Genomic DNA, 19329 nt, shown 5'->3' on the forward strand with positions numbered 1-19329 from the left:
GAGGAAAGACCTTCCTGCAGCCCTGCTGTGTGTGTAGCTGCGACTCGCCGTGTGCTCTGCCTCCTGGTTGTGAATTCAAGCTGGGAAGTCAGTGGGGAGACCTGGGACATCTCGGTCCCCAAATGATGCTTGGTGTTGGTTTTTGTGAGGATAGAGCTCTCCTGGAGGAATTATTTCTCACCTGCTTGCTCTCACTGCCATGCACCTTCTTTCTCTCTCCATCTCTGAACTCTGTCCCACTGCGGTGGGATGTGGTGGGGCTGTCGGTGGTGTGTGGGCTCACACCGATGCAGTAATTCTGTGCTAACTTTTTGTGCGCTGAGGGCAGGAGTCTGAATTAAAATGATGCTCCATTTGACACAAGTGAAGAGAAAAAAAAAAAAAAAAGATGTGGCCTTGCCAGCATTTGCTACCGTCGTTGAATTATAAAAGGAGGGGAGCCCTGCCTTTGATTTTCCCCTCTCAGAGGCTTGTTGGATGTGGAAGATAACCTCTGGGCACACTTTAAGAGCTCTTTGAGATCACAGTGGTTTGTCTCAGCCTTTAGGAGACAGGATATGTTGTTACATGAGTCTTTTGTGCGGCGCATAATGAGACCCAAAGATGCGTAGCAAGATAAACAAGGAGGTCTCACCCCCTCTGAATGTCTTGAAAAGCAGGCTTTTTGCACCAAACCCGTGCCCTCCATCCCCATCAGCACCAGCAGGACAACTCCTGCGTGTCGGGGATGTCTCCCAGCAGCCCTCAACGTTGCACGGTGTCGCAGCGCGCGGAGCAGGAGCCTCCCTGCTGCAGCCCCACGCGGATCGCTCAGCTCTCTGGGCTGCTGTTGAACAAAGAGAGGGTTTCTGTGTGCTGATAGGGATCAACATAACAGCCCCAGCAGCTTTCAGACACAGATGAAATCCGCTCCCAAGCGAGGGGCCCCAGCCAGGCTAATGCTTGGCTTTGCAAGCTGCTGTGGAGCTCTGCGCGGCCGGATTAACGCTCAGTGACTTCCCTCCAAGAGCAGGAATGCGGGGCTGGTCTGATAAGGCTCCGAGCGAGGAGGTTGCAGGACGGCTTTTGAAAGCCGAGGAGCTGAGAAATGAGCAGATTGCCAAAGGAGAAGAAATCCATCCTTTAAACGCATTGCTCAGGTTATCAGCAAGGCTCGGGGTGCTTCCGCCTGTCTGCATTCAGCTGCTCTGACGCCAGGCGTGGTAAGGGAGCCACAGCTTCCAAAGTGCTTACAAGAGATGAATTCGCCCTGTCGGAGGTGGTCCTGACTGGTGGTGGGGAAGGAGTTGCTACTGGGGCTGAAGATCTTGGAAGACACGTGCAGATCTGGAGGGACTACTGCATGCCTGGACTGCAAGAGCACAGGAGGGGGAAGTAACAGCCCTGCTCTCACCAGCCCGGCTCCTTCCCCTGGGGGTGAGAGCTGGATGGAGCTGTGTAGCTCACTGACTGAAGGGAGGAGATCTTCAGAGCTCCTGGGATGCCCACAGGGAAAGGAGGCAGGAGACCGAACCCACGTGTCACCAAAAACCAAAGTTTTGCCCTTTTACCTATTAGCAGCCAGCCCCAAACAGCCCCTGAGAACCTGAGCCATGATCGCTGTCTGCATGGAGCCGCATCCTGTGGTGGTGGATGCAAGTCCTCCATCGTCTCGCTCCAGCTGGCCCCGCCAGGTCCCGTCGGCTGCTGTTGCTCCTGTTGCAGAGCCAGAATAGAGGTGAAGGTAACTGATGTAGGAGCCGGTGCTGGCTTCTTTTTCCCCCACCGTCACACAAGGACCTGGCAGGGGGCACCAGTGCCAGCCACGTGTCTGGGCTGCAGGTAGGACCGTAGCTGGAGACCGTCAGGAGCAGCATAGCTATCTCTGAAATGGGGTGAGGACATTAAAATCGTCGTCTTTGGGAAGAAATCTCTTTGTAGGATTGCGGTACAAATGCTGGCAAATCAGTTGTTTAACAGCCACAGCCAACAGCTTGGACCTGCTCCAGGAGAGGGCCTGGAGCTGCTATGGATGAGATGCCTCAGCTCAGCGCACAAAAGGATCGGGGCGGCAGTGGGGCAGCTGTGGGGCTGCCTCTGGGGACTCACGGGATGGCAGGGACGGGGTGGGGGGGAGAAATCCCGACCAACGCTCACAGTGCCCGCCTTCCTCCCCGCAGCGCCTGGTGCGGATGAACATGCCCATCTCGCCCGAGGACCTGACGGTCCACTTCACGTCCACGCTGATGGCCCTGATCCGCACCGCCCTCGAAATCAAACTCGCCACAGGTGAGAGGGGGGCGATGCGTGACCGCACGTGGGGCCTCACACCCTGATGCGCTGCGGCCCTGAAACCACAGAAGTGCCGACCCCTTTGGGGTGGCTGTACCCTGGTGCGGCAGCCGAGATGTGCAGAGCTCCCCAAAAAGCCCTGGGCAGCTCTTTGCTCTCTAACAGCCACGAGAGTTTCCGCACCTTACTTCTTTGCTATTCCAGCACGGGGGTGAAAAAGGCAGCGTTGCTGTCTGCTGGTGGCCAGGCGGTGACTCAAGGCGCCTGGGGATAAAATTAAGTTATTTAAGTGTTTAATCAGGCACGTGCTTAACTTCCCGAATAAACACTGCAACGTAGTAAAGCACGCCGGCCTTTTCTGTGGGTTGGTACGCTGTTTAATCAGGCTGACTGGGGTCAGAGTCAAGGCATGACGGGCCAAAGCACTTTTATTCCAAATCTAAAAGCTAACAGGAGGTAACGATGCTCTTGTGAGCAAAGGGCAGGCTGGGTTAGGGTGCTGTGCTTTTCCCAAGTGGTTTTAGGCCAACCTTCCAGCCTCTCTGTGTTAATTACCTTGCTCAAATGTTACTGAAACTTTGACGCTTTGGGCATGCAGTGCTGAGAGAAGACAAAACTTTGAGGCTGCTGGAGAGCTCCCCCAGAGTGACCCCAAGTACCAGATGCTTGCTTTCAAAGACACACTTAGGACTGTCTGGGATTTTAGAGGCTGACACCATATTTCAGTAATAACTCTGGATAAGGCCACTGAAGCCCTGAGAGTTTGTCTGATTTCAGGGTCCTAGTTACCTGTCAGCAAAGGCAATTCCCACAGACTTTTTCAGCTGCCAAAGCCTCCCCCTCCTTTCTTTTTGCCACACGCTGGAAGGGAACCAAAGTGCCAGGGCAGCTGATAGCGCTGGCACCACCACAAGGCATATATCTGCTGCGGGTTGTGAGCTCCTGACCCGCTTTGTGGCTACGTGCTCAGTTTTGTGTGCTAAGTTTAATTGAGTCTTTAGTGGGACTAACGGGCCCTTAATAAACCCTCCCTAATGAGACTGAGCGTGGGAGTTCAAACCGCCCTGTCGCAGCGCACCCAGAGTCTCCTCCCATTGCTTTCCTCTTAGAAAAGTAATCTCTGTCACTCAGATGAACTACTTAATTGCCAGCTGCGTGGTGTACTCAGCTGGGAGCAGACCCGTTGGCTCACATACACTTTAATCACTTTCCACTTGTGTACTGAGACCTCACTTTGGCCGCTTGAATAACGCCGCTCTGTTCGGCTCCTCCTGGTTAAGTTGTCGCCCAGCTTCTGTTTGGTGCTCTTGAGAAATGGGAGAGGGGGAAATGCCTTCGCTTGCTGTGCGAGCAGTGGGATGTGCTGAACAGACAAGGGTTTTCATTGACGTGCCTGTTTCCTCTCCCTTTCTTCAGGGGGTGTCAAGCAGCACCAGTGTGATGCTGAGCTGAGAAAAGAGATCTCGCTGGTTTGGCCCAATCTGTCCCAGAAGACGCTGGACTTGCTGGTGCCTCCTCACAAACGTAAGTGGTCCACCAGCAAGCACCCAGCTGTCCCCAGCCACCTGAGAAGCCCACTGTAGGTTTTCCCCTCCCTGCCTGCTCTGTCCCAAGCCCCATCGAGGTGCACGGGCATCTGGGGGACGCAGCAAAGAAACCTGGTGTGGGTCAGTGCCCAGGTGTCACCTCTGCAGGCTTCCAGCCCACGTCTCCATGCCATGGTCGTCCAAGGAGCGGGGAAGCCGAGGTCACATCCAGGCATGAGTTCTGTTACGTTACAGTGGGTTTCACGTCCTCAGAGCAATCCAAGAAGGGACCAAAGCTGTGTGGCCTCTCCCAGACCTTCTTCACAGCTTTTGTTTGCCTCCAGCCTGTGCCTTACAGGACAGGAGAGCAACATCTGCCATCTGCGCTCAGTCTGCTACAGAAAACCAGGGGAAGGAGATTAAAGGTTTGCTGAGAACTTACAGAACCAGAAGTGAGATATCTTGGAGCTAAAGGCCTTTGTGTTACTCGATGATGTCCTTAGGTGAACATGCTGAGAAAACGGAAAGTTTGCCATTATCTTGATTGGCCAAAGCAAGGGCTCTGGATTCCTGATTAATGAGAAACAGTGCAGAGCAATAAAGACAATGTTAATTAAGAAAAATGAGGGAGCTGAGGAGGGGCAGAGCAGTGGGTAGCAACTACTGAATTCTTCTCCTCCCCACCTCTCCGGGTGCCTTTATATCTGGAGCTTTAACTCCTTGCTGTAAGGGATGTGCTCAGCTGCGGTGCGGGGAAGGGCTGGGAGCAGAGCTGCGAGGGTGAAAAAGACATCTGGAAAAATGAAATACTCTTTAAATGTATGTACGTTAGCCCATTATGCCCCAGTTGACTGTAATTCAGAGAAATTGGAATAAGGTTTCTTTGTTGATAAAAAGTTGGCTGTGGATCTGGCATTAATTTAGTGGTTCTTCCGTTGGCAGTGCTTGCAATGCCACAGAGTTTTCCTGCCTGTTTCTTTTCCACCCGGCATCTGCGAATGTTTGCCGTGGAGGGTTAGAGACAGGGGCCATCCTCCCAGCAACAGGCAAAGATCTGAAGAAGTCTGTTATAACCTTTTCTTGCTTTTTTGCCTTTCCCCCGTTTTTCCCTGTGTCTGCCTTGCCTCATCATTCCAATGCCACCACTTCTTCCTCCTTGTTTTTCACACCCGTTTGACGTTGCTATTTCTCATGCACTGTGACTTATTCACCTCCTCCCCCGGTCCTTTGCCTTTCCTCACCTGAACGTCCCTGGACAGCCGATGAGATGACCGTGGGGAAGGTCTACGCAGCACTCATGATATTCGACTTCTACAAACAGAACAAGAACAGCAGGGAACAAGTCCACCAGCCTCCTGGGGGCCTGTGCCAGGTACTCAGTCAAAGGGTGCTGCTCTCGGCCCTCCCTCTCGGGCAGCTTCCCCCTGAGCTGCGGGCAGAAGGTCTGGGTGCTTCCCCAGGCACTATTTGAAAAATGGAAACCCCTCCCAAAATTCTTTCTCCCACCATAAAAAAAAAAAGAAGAAAAAAAAAAAAGATGCAATTTCCTTACCCGCTAGGTCTGGAAGGATATTTTCCAAAAAAAAAGTCCCAAATAACTTGGCAGGCTAATCTTCGATCCTATTTTCAGAAGTGGTGTAAACACTGAGGAACACCATGAGATGTCTTTGGGACACCAAAGAATCACTGAAAACTGATGATATTTGGCTCCAAAATGTTTTAGTTGTTTTTTAAAATGGGAATAATTCAAAATTATTTTGGCTGTAACACACTTGAAGACTTTTACAATTTCTTGAAGGTATTTTCACACATCTGGCTTGGGGTTGAAACCCCAAAGATTTCTGGTGGGCCAGATAGCTGCTTGATTTCAGGGTGATCATCCTGCTAGCCTCCAGCATGGCCCTGTCTGTCCCATGGACGGGAGGCTGCAAAAAAAAAGGTGGCAGTGCCACAATGGGGTGGTCAGTGCCAGCGCTCGTGTCAGGGCACGAAACCCCTGCCGCACTCGGGGGGTGTGGGGGAAACTTCTCTCTGACTCCTTCCCTTGTGCTTTGCAGCCCGGCCCGGTGTCGCTCTTCCACCCCCTGAAGGCCACCCTGGAGCAAACCCAGCCCGCGGCGTTCAGCAACGCGAAGGCGTTCCTCCGCCAGAAAAGCTCGGCATCGCTCAACAACGGGGGCACGCTGTGAGTACCCCCCGACACAGCCGTCACGCAGCCGAGGGGCACAAAGGGCGGACGCCAGCCTTGCCCCTGCTGACTCAGTTGCCCTGGATGGTTCGTGGCACCTCCAGTGACCCCGAGCCCAGCAGCCCCTTCGTGCCATGGCTGGGACAATGTCCTGCTGGTGGCTGCCAACCTGCTGCACGTGGCTCTGCCTCCCGCTGCGGCCTCGGGTGCAATTATCTGTCCACTATAGGTGGTGGTGGCAGTGGGTTCCCCAGAGCTGCGTGTTGCCTTAGTGGTCTCCTCCGAATCCGAAGTGCAGAGCTTTCCATTGCGGCTAGTTTTAATCGTGATTTTGCTTTCAGGATGTTGGATTCGTTGCAAAACAGCCAGACAAATCCCAAACCAAGCACTGTATCACTACTGCAGTGAGTTCCTGGGAGACCAAAAGGTCCTTGGGAGCAAAGAATTGCCTCAGGCCCATGGCACGTGGTAACAGCAAGAGCTTCCTGAGACTTTCCAGGGCAGACTGTGGCTCCTTCTCTTTGGCCAAAATAATACCTCCCCAGAGAGCTTACCAAACAGTTACAGTAATGGCAGTCCCTAAACGTTTCGCCATTTTTTGCTCCTCAGGTGACTTTCATGGTCACAAGTGCCATGGATTTTTAATGATGGATGTCTGAGGTTGAAATGTCCTGGATAACCCCAACAGGAATCCAACTTCAGACCCAGCAGTAAAACTGGGGCTACCTGTACCACTGTACATTCAGTGACTATAGGGTAGCACAGCCACGGATGTGCTTGACCAGCATCACTCAGGGCTATTTGTCTAGCTGGTTTTGCATACATAATTTGCCTGAATTCCAAAATTGATCATTCTTCTTCTTAGGCAGCAGAAGTTGATTTCCTCAGTTACTGAAAAATAATGCTCTGACCTGTTTGGTTTCCTTGTTGCTCAGGGGATCTCTGGGCTAAAAAGAAAGAAAGTGGCCCTGGGAAAGCCTAGGGGACTTTATAGCTTCACCAGCCACCCTGCACCCATTTTCACAAGTGAGACTTCAGAGCGTTCCCAGGTGCTTTACCTTCAGCACAATAAGGTCAGCACAAGCCCTTTGCAAAAGAGTTCATCTTTTTTTTTTCTACTTGATCTTCTGGCAGGCCACCCCCAGAGGGTGGGATCAAAGAGTCCAGCTCCTGGGGGACCCAGCGCACCCAGGACATGTTTTATGAAACCAGGACACCAGCTTTTGAACGAGGCCACTCAGAAGAAATCCCTATTGAGCGGGTAAGCAAACAAGTGGAGATGGGGTGAAATGCAGTAGATTTTTGTTGGTATCAGGCTAGATGCTTCCCTGAGAGCTGAAGGGGTCTTCTGCCCTTTGAGATAAGCATTGTTCTCTCTCTTACAACCCAAAGCTTGCTTGAATATTAATGAGAAAAAGCAAGTCTGAGAGCTTCAGCACCAATAGCTGTACTTGTAGGCATGCTTATCCTGGGACTACGTGTCTGCTGAGATGTAGGTCACTTAGAGCTATGTCTTCCTCATAGTCCTCTTGTCCCGATCCCATTGTTATTAGTGTACAAACCCAGAGAAGAGGTGTCACGGGTCAGGGCTCATTGCCATGGCTGGCGGATGAACTATTCCCACCGCTGTCCCTGCTGAAGGCAGTGCTGTTGATAAAGAGTAACTTGGGCGCTCCACGGCTCCAAGTTTATTCTCTCCCCTACCAGCACCTCTTCCCAAACCAAACTTAGCAGAAGCCTGCTCAGATGATGGCTTCAAAGCTGATGTTCCTATTCTTGCTCCTGAAACTGTTTCTTGATTTGGATCAGGTGGTGGAAATGAGGGAAATCAGCCCCACTCTCACCAATGGAGAGCACCAGCCGGGTCTGGAGAGCCAGGGGCGGGCGGCTTCCATGCCGCGCCTGGCTGCCGAAACTCAGGTGAGCAGGGAGGGAGGGAGGGAGCGAGGCTTTTTGGGGTGGGAGACGGAGAGTGAGCCAGGAAGGCAGTGCAGTGCATTCTCTGTGCTCGAAAGTTGCCTGCAAGTTCTGTGAAATAAAGGTGTTCTCTGAACCTGGAGCCAGGTAACCAGCCTTGGGGCTCAGATCACAGGCATTTGTGTGCAGGCACAGCATTTTCCCCGGGTTTACTCATTCCTGGTTGCAGAAAAAGAAGAAGAAAAAAAGAAAAAAGAAAAAGAACACAGAGAAATCCATCTGTCTGGGTTGCTAAATGATGACTGCCTACCGTGGAGTGCCTGTTCTGATTAACTGGGGACGATAATGTTTGCCAGCCTATATTCCTGGAAGGCATACGTTTCCCATTGGCAGTTGTTTGCCATCTATCCAGACAGACAGCCGAGGCATGCTCCAGTGCTCCAGCCATAAAATAAGCTGGAGATTTCCTGTGGTTCTCTTTGATGAATGCAGTAGGTATGGAAAATACCAGGGAGCCTGTGCCTGGAAGGCTGCACTGTGACATTAAGCAGTCTCCCTGTGTTTTTCCCTTCCCACAGTAATTAGCATATCTTGCATTGTGACTTTGATTAGTAATATGTTGTTAAGGATTTCATTTTCCTTGTTTGGCTTCTTGTAAAGAAATCTCATCATTAGGGCTGACCTTTACAACAACTTGGCGACTAATTGTGGACGCTCCTTAGTGCATAGGATGTCATGGTTTTCACAGATCATTTTTGGGCACTCCACATGTTCGCTGCCAGCTTGTTAACCCAGATGCTCTTCAGACACCATCCTGCCTCCTGTGTGTCTGAACACCCCATAGTCGTGTATGTCTTGCTCAAAGGGCCTGATTCATGCAGCAAGAAGTGAGCAGCCCATGGGCTCTTCCCCATTGCTCTCCGTGGGAAGCAGGACGTAGATGTTCTGCATCCTTAAACTTAAAGACTGTGTCTTGCGTGTACAGAAATAACTCCAACAGATTAAATCGGTTTGCAAATGTGCTTAGGCTGGTGCAAGCTACTCTTTGCTGGCTAACAAATTTCCCAGATGACATGAGAAACTGCACTCTTTGTGTGAGAGCTCCAGAAAATCACTGAATAGGACCTTGTCTTCTGGGATTCTCTGGGTTAGCAACACTAGTCGAGATGCTTGATAAAAGAAACAGACCCCAAAACAATCCTGTACTCCCTCCCTTCCCAGAACAAAGTTGTCCTTTATTCCAGGCCTCAAGTAGCATCTTCCCTTGCAAGGTGATGGAGTTGCCAACAGGAAAGCCAGTGGCACGAGCCTTTCCTTGGGAAACTCCTCTCCGTTGCAGTCCCAGACAGCATGCCTGCAATTTAACACTGTCACGGTCAGAGACAGGACGAGCCCTTTGCTTGGAGCCCCTGAGCAGAGAGGAACTCTCCCGGGCTGCTCCTGCTGCACCCTGCAGCCACTGCTGCCTTTAGGAGCAAGGGTCCCGTCCGTGCCCGACCTCCCCTTGCTCGCAGCACGGTCCCTGTCCCCAGGGCACAGCTGCCCCCAGGAGAGCTCCCTGGTCTCGGTATGAATCAGGCCTGTGGTACGGAGCAGATCTGTCCTCACGTAGTAATGTAATGTTCTGGTGGTTGTAGCTTCAGCCGAATAACCGATGTACTCTCTGTGTGTCTTCCCCCTCCGTGCCCTCCACCCTCCCTCTCACACGCTGCCTCCGCTCCCCCAAACTTTGAATTCTTTATGACTCTTATTTGTGATGCTTTCTGTTTCCTCCTGATTTCTGGACATCCTCCTTCTTGTTTATCTGTCATTCCTCCATCTTTTTTTTTTACTTTGCCATTAAAAAAACAAACTCCCTATGCTTTCAACCCCCCTCCTCCCTCCATCCCTCCCCGCCCTCCCCGTGTCTGCTGCCCATCTGCCGCGATGTCTGACCATGGCTGTACTGTGGGGCTGCTTCAAATAATGTCTCTCATCTTGTCCGAATTGTTTGCAGAGGAGCAAAGCACGGTCACCTGGGAGTTACCTAGCAGTATGTAGTTTGCACTAAGTTGTATCCTATTAAATCCGTGTTAAGAAACGATTAACCTTCCTTAACCCTTTACTTTTCTCCCTTCCCATCTGGAGCACAATGTTGCACCGGCGCAGCTGCTGTCTCTTCCCCCTGTGCTGCAGCTCCCTCCACCCACGACTGCACGCCGCACGCTGATAGCAGGGGTTTTTGTTTGTTTTGCTTATTTATTTGGTTTGTATGCCTTGTTGCGCAGGGATTTAGGAGGTGAAAGCTATCGGCTTGCTAATGAAGAGGCAATTAGTAAGTCTCTGAAGGGTTATGGTATAGTCTCCCGAGGCTTGTGTGTGTCCCATTAATGTAAGGAGAGCATCGTCAGGATTTTTGGGGAGGGTGTGCTTTGCCTTGCTAAGATCCACTTCCCATTAGGGTCAGCAGCAGCTTCTGGCCTTGGAATAAGCACAGAATTGGGTCCAAAGAGAAACATCCATTTTTTATAGATTTGTCTGGCTTGTTGTTGGGAAATCTGTCTTCTTCCTGGCAGCTCCTAAAAGGATTTAGGAAATGCTGATAAGTGTTTTTAGTGGGAAATATTTTCACTTTTTTTGCCCCCCATCAGTCAATTTGTGAATCTGACGGTCGTGTTATGGTCCTCCTTCATCGTTAACCCACTCCTTCATCTTCAAGCCCCATGGTAAGCAGGGAGGACAGATGTGAAGCCCCAACGTGTGACTGGGAGGAGAGCGGTGTGGCACAGCACAGGGTCACCTCACAGCCCGAGCTGGCACCCCCGGGCACACCACGATGCCGCAGGCTGTGCTGTGTCCCCCCTTGGGTCTGTGGCACACTTTGCATCCCTAACACCACACCTTGCACTCAGATGGGAAACACTCAGGCTGCCCCTTTGCATTCAAGGAGAGAGCTGTGACAGCACGCCGGCAGGGAGAGCGGCTCGTCCTGCCGAAATACCAGCCAGGGCTGCGGAGCGACCGGCCCCGCGTTGTGCAAATATCAAGGGGCAGCAGAGATTGGAAACCCGGGCTAAGCAAACAAAATAGCAGGGATGATAAAAATAACGCAAGGCTCTCTGGAAAGGTTACGGTAAGCAAAGTAAATGTTCTGCTGGAAGTGGCCCTTGAGGCACGTATTGGGCTGAGGAATCAAGGCTGAGACCTGAGGAGCTAAAGGACGTCCTCAGCTCCCTCCCCACCGGGCTGGAGCACTGTGCACCCAGGGCTTTCCTCTGCCAGGAGCTCCGATGTGAAGGTGGACCCCAGGGAGCCTCCGGAGGATGGACAAAGCCCTGCCTCCACCTCGGAGCAGCCTGCAAAGCAGCTGGAGGCCAGCAGAATGAAAGAGAGGGAAACACAGGGATCTTTCTTGTTTTCTGAGCTTTATAGCTGGTGGCTGGGCAGTAGGGAGGTGAAAATAGCTGCCCTGCAGTCTGCTTGTCTTGGTTTCTGCAGAACATCTGTGTAAGGTTTTGAACCCAGAGGGAAGGGAGCAGAGTCTGGAGCTGCCGCTGGGGCGGAGGCAGTGGCCAGCAGTGCCCATGGGAGGCTGGAGGGCTGCACAGGGTCCTAATGTTTGGCTCTCAGGCCATGGCTGACTTGAAAACAGCTGTAACAAGCTTCAGTAGTCATTTCTGGAGATATCCTGGTGGAGTTGCAGGGGATAGGTGATATCCTGCTCGTCCCAGCCACAAAGGCTTGGAGGAGCAGCGGTGGGACAAGAGGGGAGGTTCAGCAGTTTGATGGAAATCACCCCCATGTGCAGGGAGACAGACACAGTTACTACGTGGCTTGCCCTGCACCTTGCCCGTTTATTTATTTCTGAGCTTCCTCCCTTTCCGTGTGGTGCCCACAAACGCTTTCATGCTTCCCTCTTTGGAGTTGCTTTGGGATGCTCCCAGGCCCCGAAGCAGCTTTGGGTGAAACTGGTCTTGGAGAACTACCTTTGTGAGATGCTTGGCTGCCGTGCTGCCCTGTGCCCCTGCTCACTCCTGCTGCCTCCCGTGGCGCTGTGCTTGGTGTGCCGTGCTGCGTCCCGCTCCGCCGTGGTACCTGTGGGTTGGCACAATGCTGAAAGCAAAGCCCATTTCAGCAAACGGAGCTCACATTTACTCCTCAAACCTAGCACTAAGTCTGCCATTCCACAAGTCCTTCTGCCCGTTCCAGTCGTAGCCGGTTAACCATTTCTCTCCTGCCCCTCCTTGCCCCCGTCTCTCACCCTAAACCCCCTCCCGTGGGAGCCGAGCGGTCGAGCAGGGTGCCTGCAGCGCCTGCCCTCTCACCCTGCTCCCTGCGCCCCTGTCCCTCGCAGCCCATCCCGGACACGAGCCCCATGAAGCGCTCCATCTCCACGCTGACCCCGCAGCGCCCGCACGCCATGCACCTCTACGAGTACTCCCTGGAGCGCATGCCGACCGACCAGGTGCACCACCACCACCACCACCGCTGCCACCGGCGGAAAGAGAAGAAGCAGAAATCCTTGGATAGGTCCCCACATCAGATGGCCGACGGGGAAGCCGGTACGAGCTTTGCCTTTAGCGGGGATTTGTCCTCCTCCTCCCTTCGGGGTGGGCACTTGGTGCGATTTGGGGTCCCGTCCCCGTGGAAGGAGCGTGTTGGTGACCCCACAACCAATGTTCTCCTTCCAGTGGCCCAGTCTGGCGAGTCTTCTTCCAAGGACAAGAAGCAGGAGCGCGGCCGGTCCCAGGAGAGGAAGCAGCACTCCTCCTCCTCCTCCGAAAAGCAGCGCTTCTACTCCTGCGACCGCTACGGCAGCCGGGACCGCTCCCAGCCCAAGTCTGCTGATCAGAGCAGGCCCACCTCGCCCAACGGGGGGCCGGAGCAAGGCCCGCACAGACAGGTGAGGGGGTGCGGGCTGGGAGGAGAGCCCTGGGGTCTGCCAGGGACCCGCACACCTCTTCTGGGGTTTGTTTAAGATAAAGGAGACAGGCAGTGGGAGGTAAAGCCTTTGAGGTCTTGCTTACTGTAGGATGGTTTGGGCTGGAAGGAACCCTTAGAGGTCACCTAGTCCTAGCCCCTGCCATGGCTAGGGACATCTTTCACCAGGCCAGGCTGCTCAAAGGACTTTGGACACTTCTACTGATGCACAGCTTCTCTGTGCACCTTGTTCCAGTGTCTCAACACCCTCGTTGTGAAAAACTTCCCCTTATACCCAACCTAAACCTAGCCTCTTCCAGTCCAGAACCACTGTCCCATGTCCTACCACGACAGTCCCTGCTGCAAAAATCCTGCTTGCTGCTTCAGGTGCAGGACAGGGATGGAAATGTCGCCTGATAGTTTTTTACCAGCCACCCACGGAGTGACTCAGTGCCTCTCGCAGAGCCCCAGCTCAGTGACTCCCTTGCTAACAGGTTCAGTGCAGCAATCTGGAAGGCCCGAGCCTTGTCTGGGCTTGCTGCTGGTGGAAAATAATATCCATGAGCCCAGGCAGGCTGGAAGCGTGGGGAGGGATGCTCCGTTGGGCAGCCAAGGCCCACTCCCCCAGCACCTGCCCAGTGCCACAAGCACTTGGTGACTGTAGGATAAATCCTTGCCGTGGCCACACGAGCATGAGTGCAGGGGCTGCAGGCGGCCAAATCCCTGATTTCAGCTGGTTTCACTCATGTTAGTGGTATCAGAGGTGTCAGGCTCCAGCTGCTGATGTGTGGGCCTCAGAGCTGTCCTGTAGCGTGCTGTATCGTGGAACAGGTACATTTATTTATTTATCTGGTTTTCGAGAACAAGTCCTGTTCCCCTGGTGACAGATCAATCTGCAAAGCTGCTCCCGAGCTGAGAGAGGAAACCAGAGCAAGGGAGAGCAGGAACGCAGGGAAAGGCAGGACCTGGGGGAAGGGAAAGGGCCCAGCCCCAGGCCAGCAGGATCCCTGCAAACACCTCGACGTGAGACGTATCAGGAGGGGGCTCTGGCCGTGCTCCAAACCCTGCTAAGTCTGCAGCCTGCGGGTGGCTCAGGAAGGGCTCTCTTACATGCTTGGTTTACCAGAGTTTTAAATAGCATGTATGTTTTTAATTTTAGTTCTTTTTTTTTTTTTGTAAGTATTTTAATTCTGAGCCTCAGGCCCCTGGAAAGATCTGGGCTTCCTCCCTCGGACAGTTTAGGTCACTGGGTGACGGTGAGCGTCTCCCTCACCTCCACCACCGTGGGGAAAGCTTGGCTGGGACCACGGGGCTGTAGCAGAAAGGGTGAAGGGATTTTTTAAATGTGCTCCCAGACCAGTTCCTGCCCTGCCCAGGGAGAAGGTGAACAGAAATGCCAAAAAAAGGCTGCTCCTCTCGCTCAGGGCACTTTTCCTGGTTGTAGCTTAGTTCATGCCCATGCACCACTGTTAGTCATGCAGGCAGCTGCCGGTCTCTTCTACCGTTCAGGTAGTACGGGTGTAATATTAACAAGAAGGTGGTGAACACATTTTTCAGTATTTTTCTTTAGGGAGCCCTCTTGTTAAAGCCAAAGCCTATCCAAAAATCTTTTTGTTGCTGTTTCTTCAGGAAGTAGCTATTTAATCAAATCGCATTTTATTCCTAAAACTATGAAAAAAAAATTCAGTCCCCAAATGCTCCTCCTGCATAACCCAATTTTGAGCACAGAAATGTTCCCCAGCATCAGCATTCACAACCATAAGGTGAAGTCAAGCAAAAATTTGCCCCAAAGCAGAGAGTGCTGTTTTGCAAAATTGTGTTTGCCAAAAAAAAAAAAAAAAGAAAACAGCAGGTTTTTGAGCTGCCCACGGCGTTGCTGAGGTAAGGGGCATGTCGGGACTGTGTGTGCTGTGGGTGCCTTCCCCCCGGGCAGTGTCCCCTGCTGTTGGAGCCGTCTGCCAGTTTGCGTCCTACTGATGCTCTGATCGTTTCTGTCCCTACCTGCTCCTCGCAGACCCCTTAGTTCTCCAGCTCTTCACATCTCTTGTTTGATTATTTCTCGAGAACCTCCTTCCCCTGACTGTGCGTGTCTAAACTCTCTCTTTTTTTTGCTTCTCTTTCCTCTTGTGACTTGTCTCTCCCCCCTGTCGCTTCTCCTTCTGTTTTACACCTGCCTGCCTTTGTGTTCGTCCGGCGTTTCCCTTTTTTTTATTTTTTCATTTGCTCTGTTCCAATTTTTATCTAGGGCAGTGGTTCGGTTAACGGGAGCCCCTTGCTGTCGACATCTGGTGCTAGTACCCCCTGCCGGGGTCGGAGGCAGCTCCCGCAGACCCCCCTGACCCCACGCCCCAGCATCACTTACAAGACCGCCAACTCCTCGCCCGTCCACTTCACCACCTCCCCGGGCGGCCTGCCCCCTTTCTCCCCGGGACGCCTGAGCCGCGGTCTGTCCGAGCACAACGCGCTGCTGCGCGGGGACCAGCAGCCGCCCCCGGCCGCGGTGGCCCGCATCGGCTCCGACCCCTACCTGGGCCACCGCGATGCCGCCGACAGCCCCTGCGGTGCGGCGCCCGAGGACACGCTCACCTTCGAGGAGGCGGTGGCCACCAACTCGGGGCGTTCCTCCAGGACTTCTTACGTCTCCTCCTTGACCTCCCAGTCTCACCAAGCCCGACGGGTGCCCAACGGCTACCACTACACGCTGGGGCTCAACACGGGCCCCGGCACTGGCGCCCGGGGACGGAGCTACTACCACGAAGCCGACGAGGACGACTGGTGCTAGCGGCACGGCGAAGCCCTCGGAGGTGTGCAAAGTCGATGAGTTTTATCATCTGGAAGGCTGTGCGCTCAGACACGCGGTGCCCGGGGGCAGCCCCCACCGCCAGAACTGCTCTGCCCCACTCCGAGACCTCCGGAGACACTTGTGCAGCCTCTCTCCTGCCCCCTTTTTTTCTTTCTTATTTTTTTTCTATTATTTTTTTTCCCCACTAAAATATACCAAGGAAGAAGGCTCCCTCCTGGGGGGCAGTGCATCTTTCCCCCCTTCTCGCCCACCTCCCTGCTGCCTCCAAAGACGTGCACCAGATGCCAAACCCGCGAGGCACGCGAGGAGCCACGACGGCGGACCAGCAGGCCGTCGATCCTTTTCGGGCTTGGCACCGTTTTGGTCGGGCTATGCCTTTATTTTTTATTTTATTTTTCTCCCCGCCCCAGTCGGGGTGGGAGTCGGGGTTGCAAAAACGGACACCGGCGAACAAAGCTTGACCCCGTGTTTTATCTCATTCACCGCCGAGAGGGAAGAGATCTACCTAAGGAACTGGGAGAGGAGGAAAAAAAACAAACAACCCGCAGATCGGAACAAAGGACGGTCCGTTGGGACTTGATGTTCAGCCGCAGCGCCCCTTCCCAGCCGAGCCAGGAACTCGCTGCTTTGCCCCCGCCGCTGCGTGGCCCCCTCACGCTCATCTCCACTTCGGGTCCTTCCCACCCAGCCACCAGAAAGCCACCCGAGAGCCCCTTCGTCAGGACTGCTTCCTTGCTGCTGAGACTTTTCTTCCCGTCCCTCTCTCCTGTCGACTGCAACACGCCCTCACTGTTTTGTCTTGTTTACAATATAAGCTTGATTTAGCAAAAAAAAAAAAAAGAAAAAAAAAGAAAACCTAAAAAACAGGAAAAAAAAAGGAAAAAAGTGTAGGGGTGAGAAGAAGAAATGTTATTGGTTTTATATCAAGCTATTAGATAGAACTTTAACTTTTCATTGTGTGCATTTTTGTAAATTGTACAGTAAAAAAAAAAGAAAACGGAAAAAAAAAAAGAAAAATTTACTCTTTATGTAGAGAATCAGTCCAATTGTCATTCCAGGTCCCACCGTTTCTACCGAATGCTCCAGTTGTTCACTACTAAGTGCCTAACCTTTGAAATCTTTCACAGCGACGATGCAAACCTCTCGCTTCGGACCTGGGGGAGCGCGGGGGGCAGGGGCAGCGCCCAGAGGAGCCGCTCGGCTCGGCTGCCCCCGCGCCTGTCTCGGCCGGCTCCTCCTGCGCCGGGCTGGAAGCTGACAGTGGGGAAGGCAAACATGCTTTGGGGTTGGTTTGGGTTTTGTTGGCCTTTTTTTCCTTTTTTTTTTTTTTTTTTTTAATTATAATTTAATTGTTGGGAGCGGGAGGGGTGTAACTGCAGCAGAAGAAACTGGCCTTTGCTCGTGGACTGGCGTTTAGGTCCTGTGGGAGAGGTGCAGGGGTGGCGGCTCAGAGTTTGCAGCGGTGCTCCTGCAGGAGAAGAAGCATCTTTCGCACTGCATGTCTAGTCGTAGTCGGGCTGCGAGAGCTGCGGCCGTGTCCCGTGGTGCGTCGTTTGTGTTGGGGGCAGATGGAGAGAGTCTTGTTTTTATTGCCTGTTCAAAAGAGAAAAACAAAAAACAAAATGAAAAAGCAAAACCTCTAACTCTGATTCTCAGGGATGAGATTTCTGTGTTCTTGCAACGACTCTTGTGTTGGACAATTTCTTTATTTTGTTGCACGTGTGGATTTCTGCACTTTGAGCCTGGGAAGAGGCAAAGATGACATGCCGGCAGGGAGGAAGTGCGGAAAGAAAAGCCTGGGAAGGACCTGGTGTCCATGGCTTTGACGAACTTCTGTAGGGCTAATTTGGGGCACAGGGAGGCCAGAAGACGCGTGGTACGCTGGCAGAAGGTTAGAGGAGGAGGGTTGGGAGGTGCCGGTAGGGCAAAAACAATGATAGGAAAGAGGAAAGGATTGGGCAGCTGTGTTTTGTGGGAGGCTCTACCAAGCCCCAGAACTGTGAAACTTCTCAAGGCGAAGCGGTCGCTTAAACCGGGGGGAGATCCCGGTGGGCCCTGGTGATAGGTTTGGCAGTGAGGGTGGTTTCAGGGGATGCTACCAAAACGCTCAGGAGGTTGCTGGTGCTCTCAGCAAAGTCCTCCAGCCTCCCGCGGGGAGCAGTCTGCTGTAGGGTGGTTCTTCACATCTGTAGCTTTTCTGTTGAGAAAATTCAACCTGTTGCGTTTTCGTTGCGTGTTTTTTGTTCCGTTACTAAATGATAATCTCTGGCCGATCTCATCCCTGGATTCTGCTAAAGGATAACTCCTGTCTCTATCTCTGTCTCTGTATTTATGTGCACTTTGAATAAAGGAAGTGCGGTAGCCAGAGGTCCGCTATGGGTAATGGCTGTAATTTGCAAACGGAGGGCTATGCAACAAGATGACACGTAAGGAAACACATCCACACCACAGACAGAAAGACCTTCATCCATTCTGTAGCTTTATCTGCTGGATCTTCCTGTTTCAGGCTTCAGCATGATTGTGACCAAATGTTTTATACATTTTCCTTATATGAAGGCACAAACACTTTATTTGAAATTTTAAAGGAAACATTACTATTTCACTCCAAGGAGGGAGAGGGAAAACGCAATCTCTCTGACAGTGCATGCAAACATTGTACCCACACCGGAAAGCAAAAGAGATGTCTTTCTGTACCCAGCAATTTTGCCTTTTCTCCCCTCGGCCTTGCCCCTTCCCCCATCGTTTTAGACCTTAGACCCCACAGCCCCTCACTAATTCCCCCCTGGAAGCGCACAGCCCAGCGATGGCGTGGGATCACTTCAGTCCTTATGCAGAACACAAAGAAGAAGCTCCAGTTGTCTAATCCTCCACCCGCCTCGTAGGCGTTGCTTCAAACGCTGACGGTGACAGTCAAGCCTGACCACGGTTGTTCATATAACCCTTTTTCCTCTATTTTTACAGCCTCTCTGCTGTCTCTTAAATGCATACATCATATTTCCAAGAATCCTCATAGTGAGTTGCCAAACTTGAATTGCACCGATCAGTTTTCTGCATCCAGAACCAGTCTCGTAGTGGCTGTACTTTGAATAAGTAATGTTTGCATGTAAAATATATACATATATACATATATATAAAAAGTATGTGCATGGAAAATGTTTATCTTCGTACTTTTTTGATACAATGTATTCATCAGTTGTTAATTTTTAATTATATTTGATATAAATTGGGGGTTTGTTGCAAAACTTTATATTTAAAAAAAACAGTGTTAAAAATTACAAAAGTTCCAACCATGCAACACAACTGGAACTTTGCCCAAAAAAAAAAAGGAAAAAAAGAGAAAAAAAAAGGTTCTGTGATTGCCTAGTTTGCTGCCTGAGTAATATTTATCAGCCAAACTTTGAATTCTGCAGTTGTTTCTACAATTACATTTTGTATGAAGCAAAGTCCTTGAATTAAAATAAAAACTTAGCAAAAAACCTTACAAATTCAAAGACGGTGTGTGCAGTGTGCCTGGTGACCGGGAGCCCGCCATCCTGAGCGCAGCCTCCGACCGAAGCTTGCCTTTGCCACCACCTCCAGTGGCAGCCTGTGAAATCCGGAGTGAAAGCGGATTCGGTGCCGAATTGGGATGCCGTGAGCAATTGGCCGTGCCTGTGGCTGTTGCCCCGCAGATGCTCGGTTTGAGTAGGGAGGCGTTTGCAAATTTGCCTTTTCAGAGTGGATCC

General features: G+C 52.1%; 1 protein-coding gene across 14 annotated transcripts in view; it reads left to right on the plus strand.

Annotated features, from left to right (window-relative positions):
* The window catches only part of LOC310885015 (voltage-dependent N-type calcium channel subunit alpha-1B-like), a 283849-nt gene extending 264754 nt beyond the window's left edge, over positions 1-19095 (plus strand). For 10 of the 14 annotated variants that reach the window (XM_083807730.1, XM_083807736.1, XM_083807737.1 and 7 more), the window contains 10 exons: positions 2160-2268; positions 3688-3795; positions 5057-5169; positions 5855-5982; positions 7120-7246; positions 7795-7905; positions 9899-9934; positions 12236-12443; positions 12573-12784; positions 15047-19095. In XM_083807730.1, coding sequence (XP_083663856.1) covers positions 2160-2268; positions 3688-3795; positions 5057-5169; positions 5855-5982; positions 7120-7246; positions 7795-7905; positions 9899-9934; positions 12236-12443; positions 12573-12784; positions 15047-15583 — 1689 coding nt within the window. In that variant the 3' untranslated portion in view covers positions 15584-19095. The remainder of the gene's footprint in view (positions 1-2159; positions 2269-3687; positions 3796-5056; positions 5170-5854; positions 5983-7119; positions 7247-7794; positions 7906-9898; positions 9935-12235; positions 12444-12572; positions 12785-15046) is intronic. The other 4 variants (XM_083807739.1, XM_083807743.1, XM_083807735.1 and 1 more) reach the window with 2 other exon arrangements.
* The last annotated feature ends 234 nt before the right edge of the window (positions 19096-19329 follow it).

This window comes from Anser anser (assembly GCF_964211835.1).
Source record: "Anser anser genome assembly, chromosome: 21".
NCBI classification, from domain to species: Eukaryota; Metazoa; Chordata; class Aves; order Anseriformes; family Anatidae; genus Anser; species Anser anser.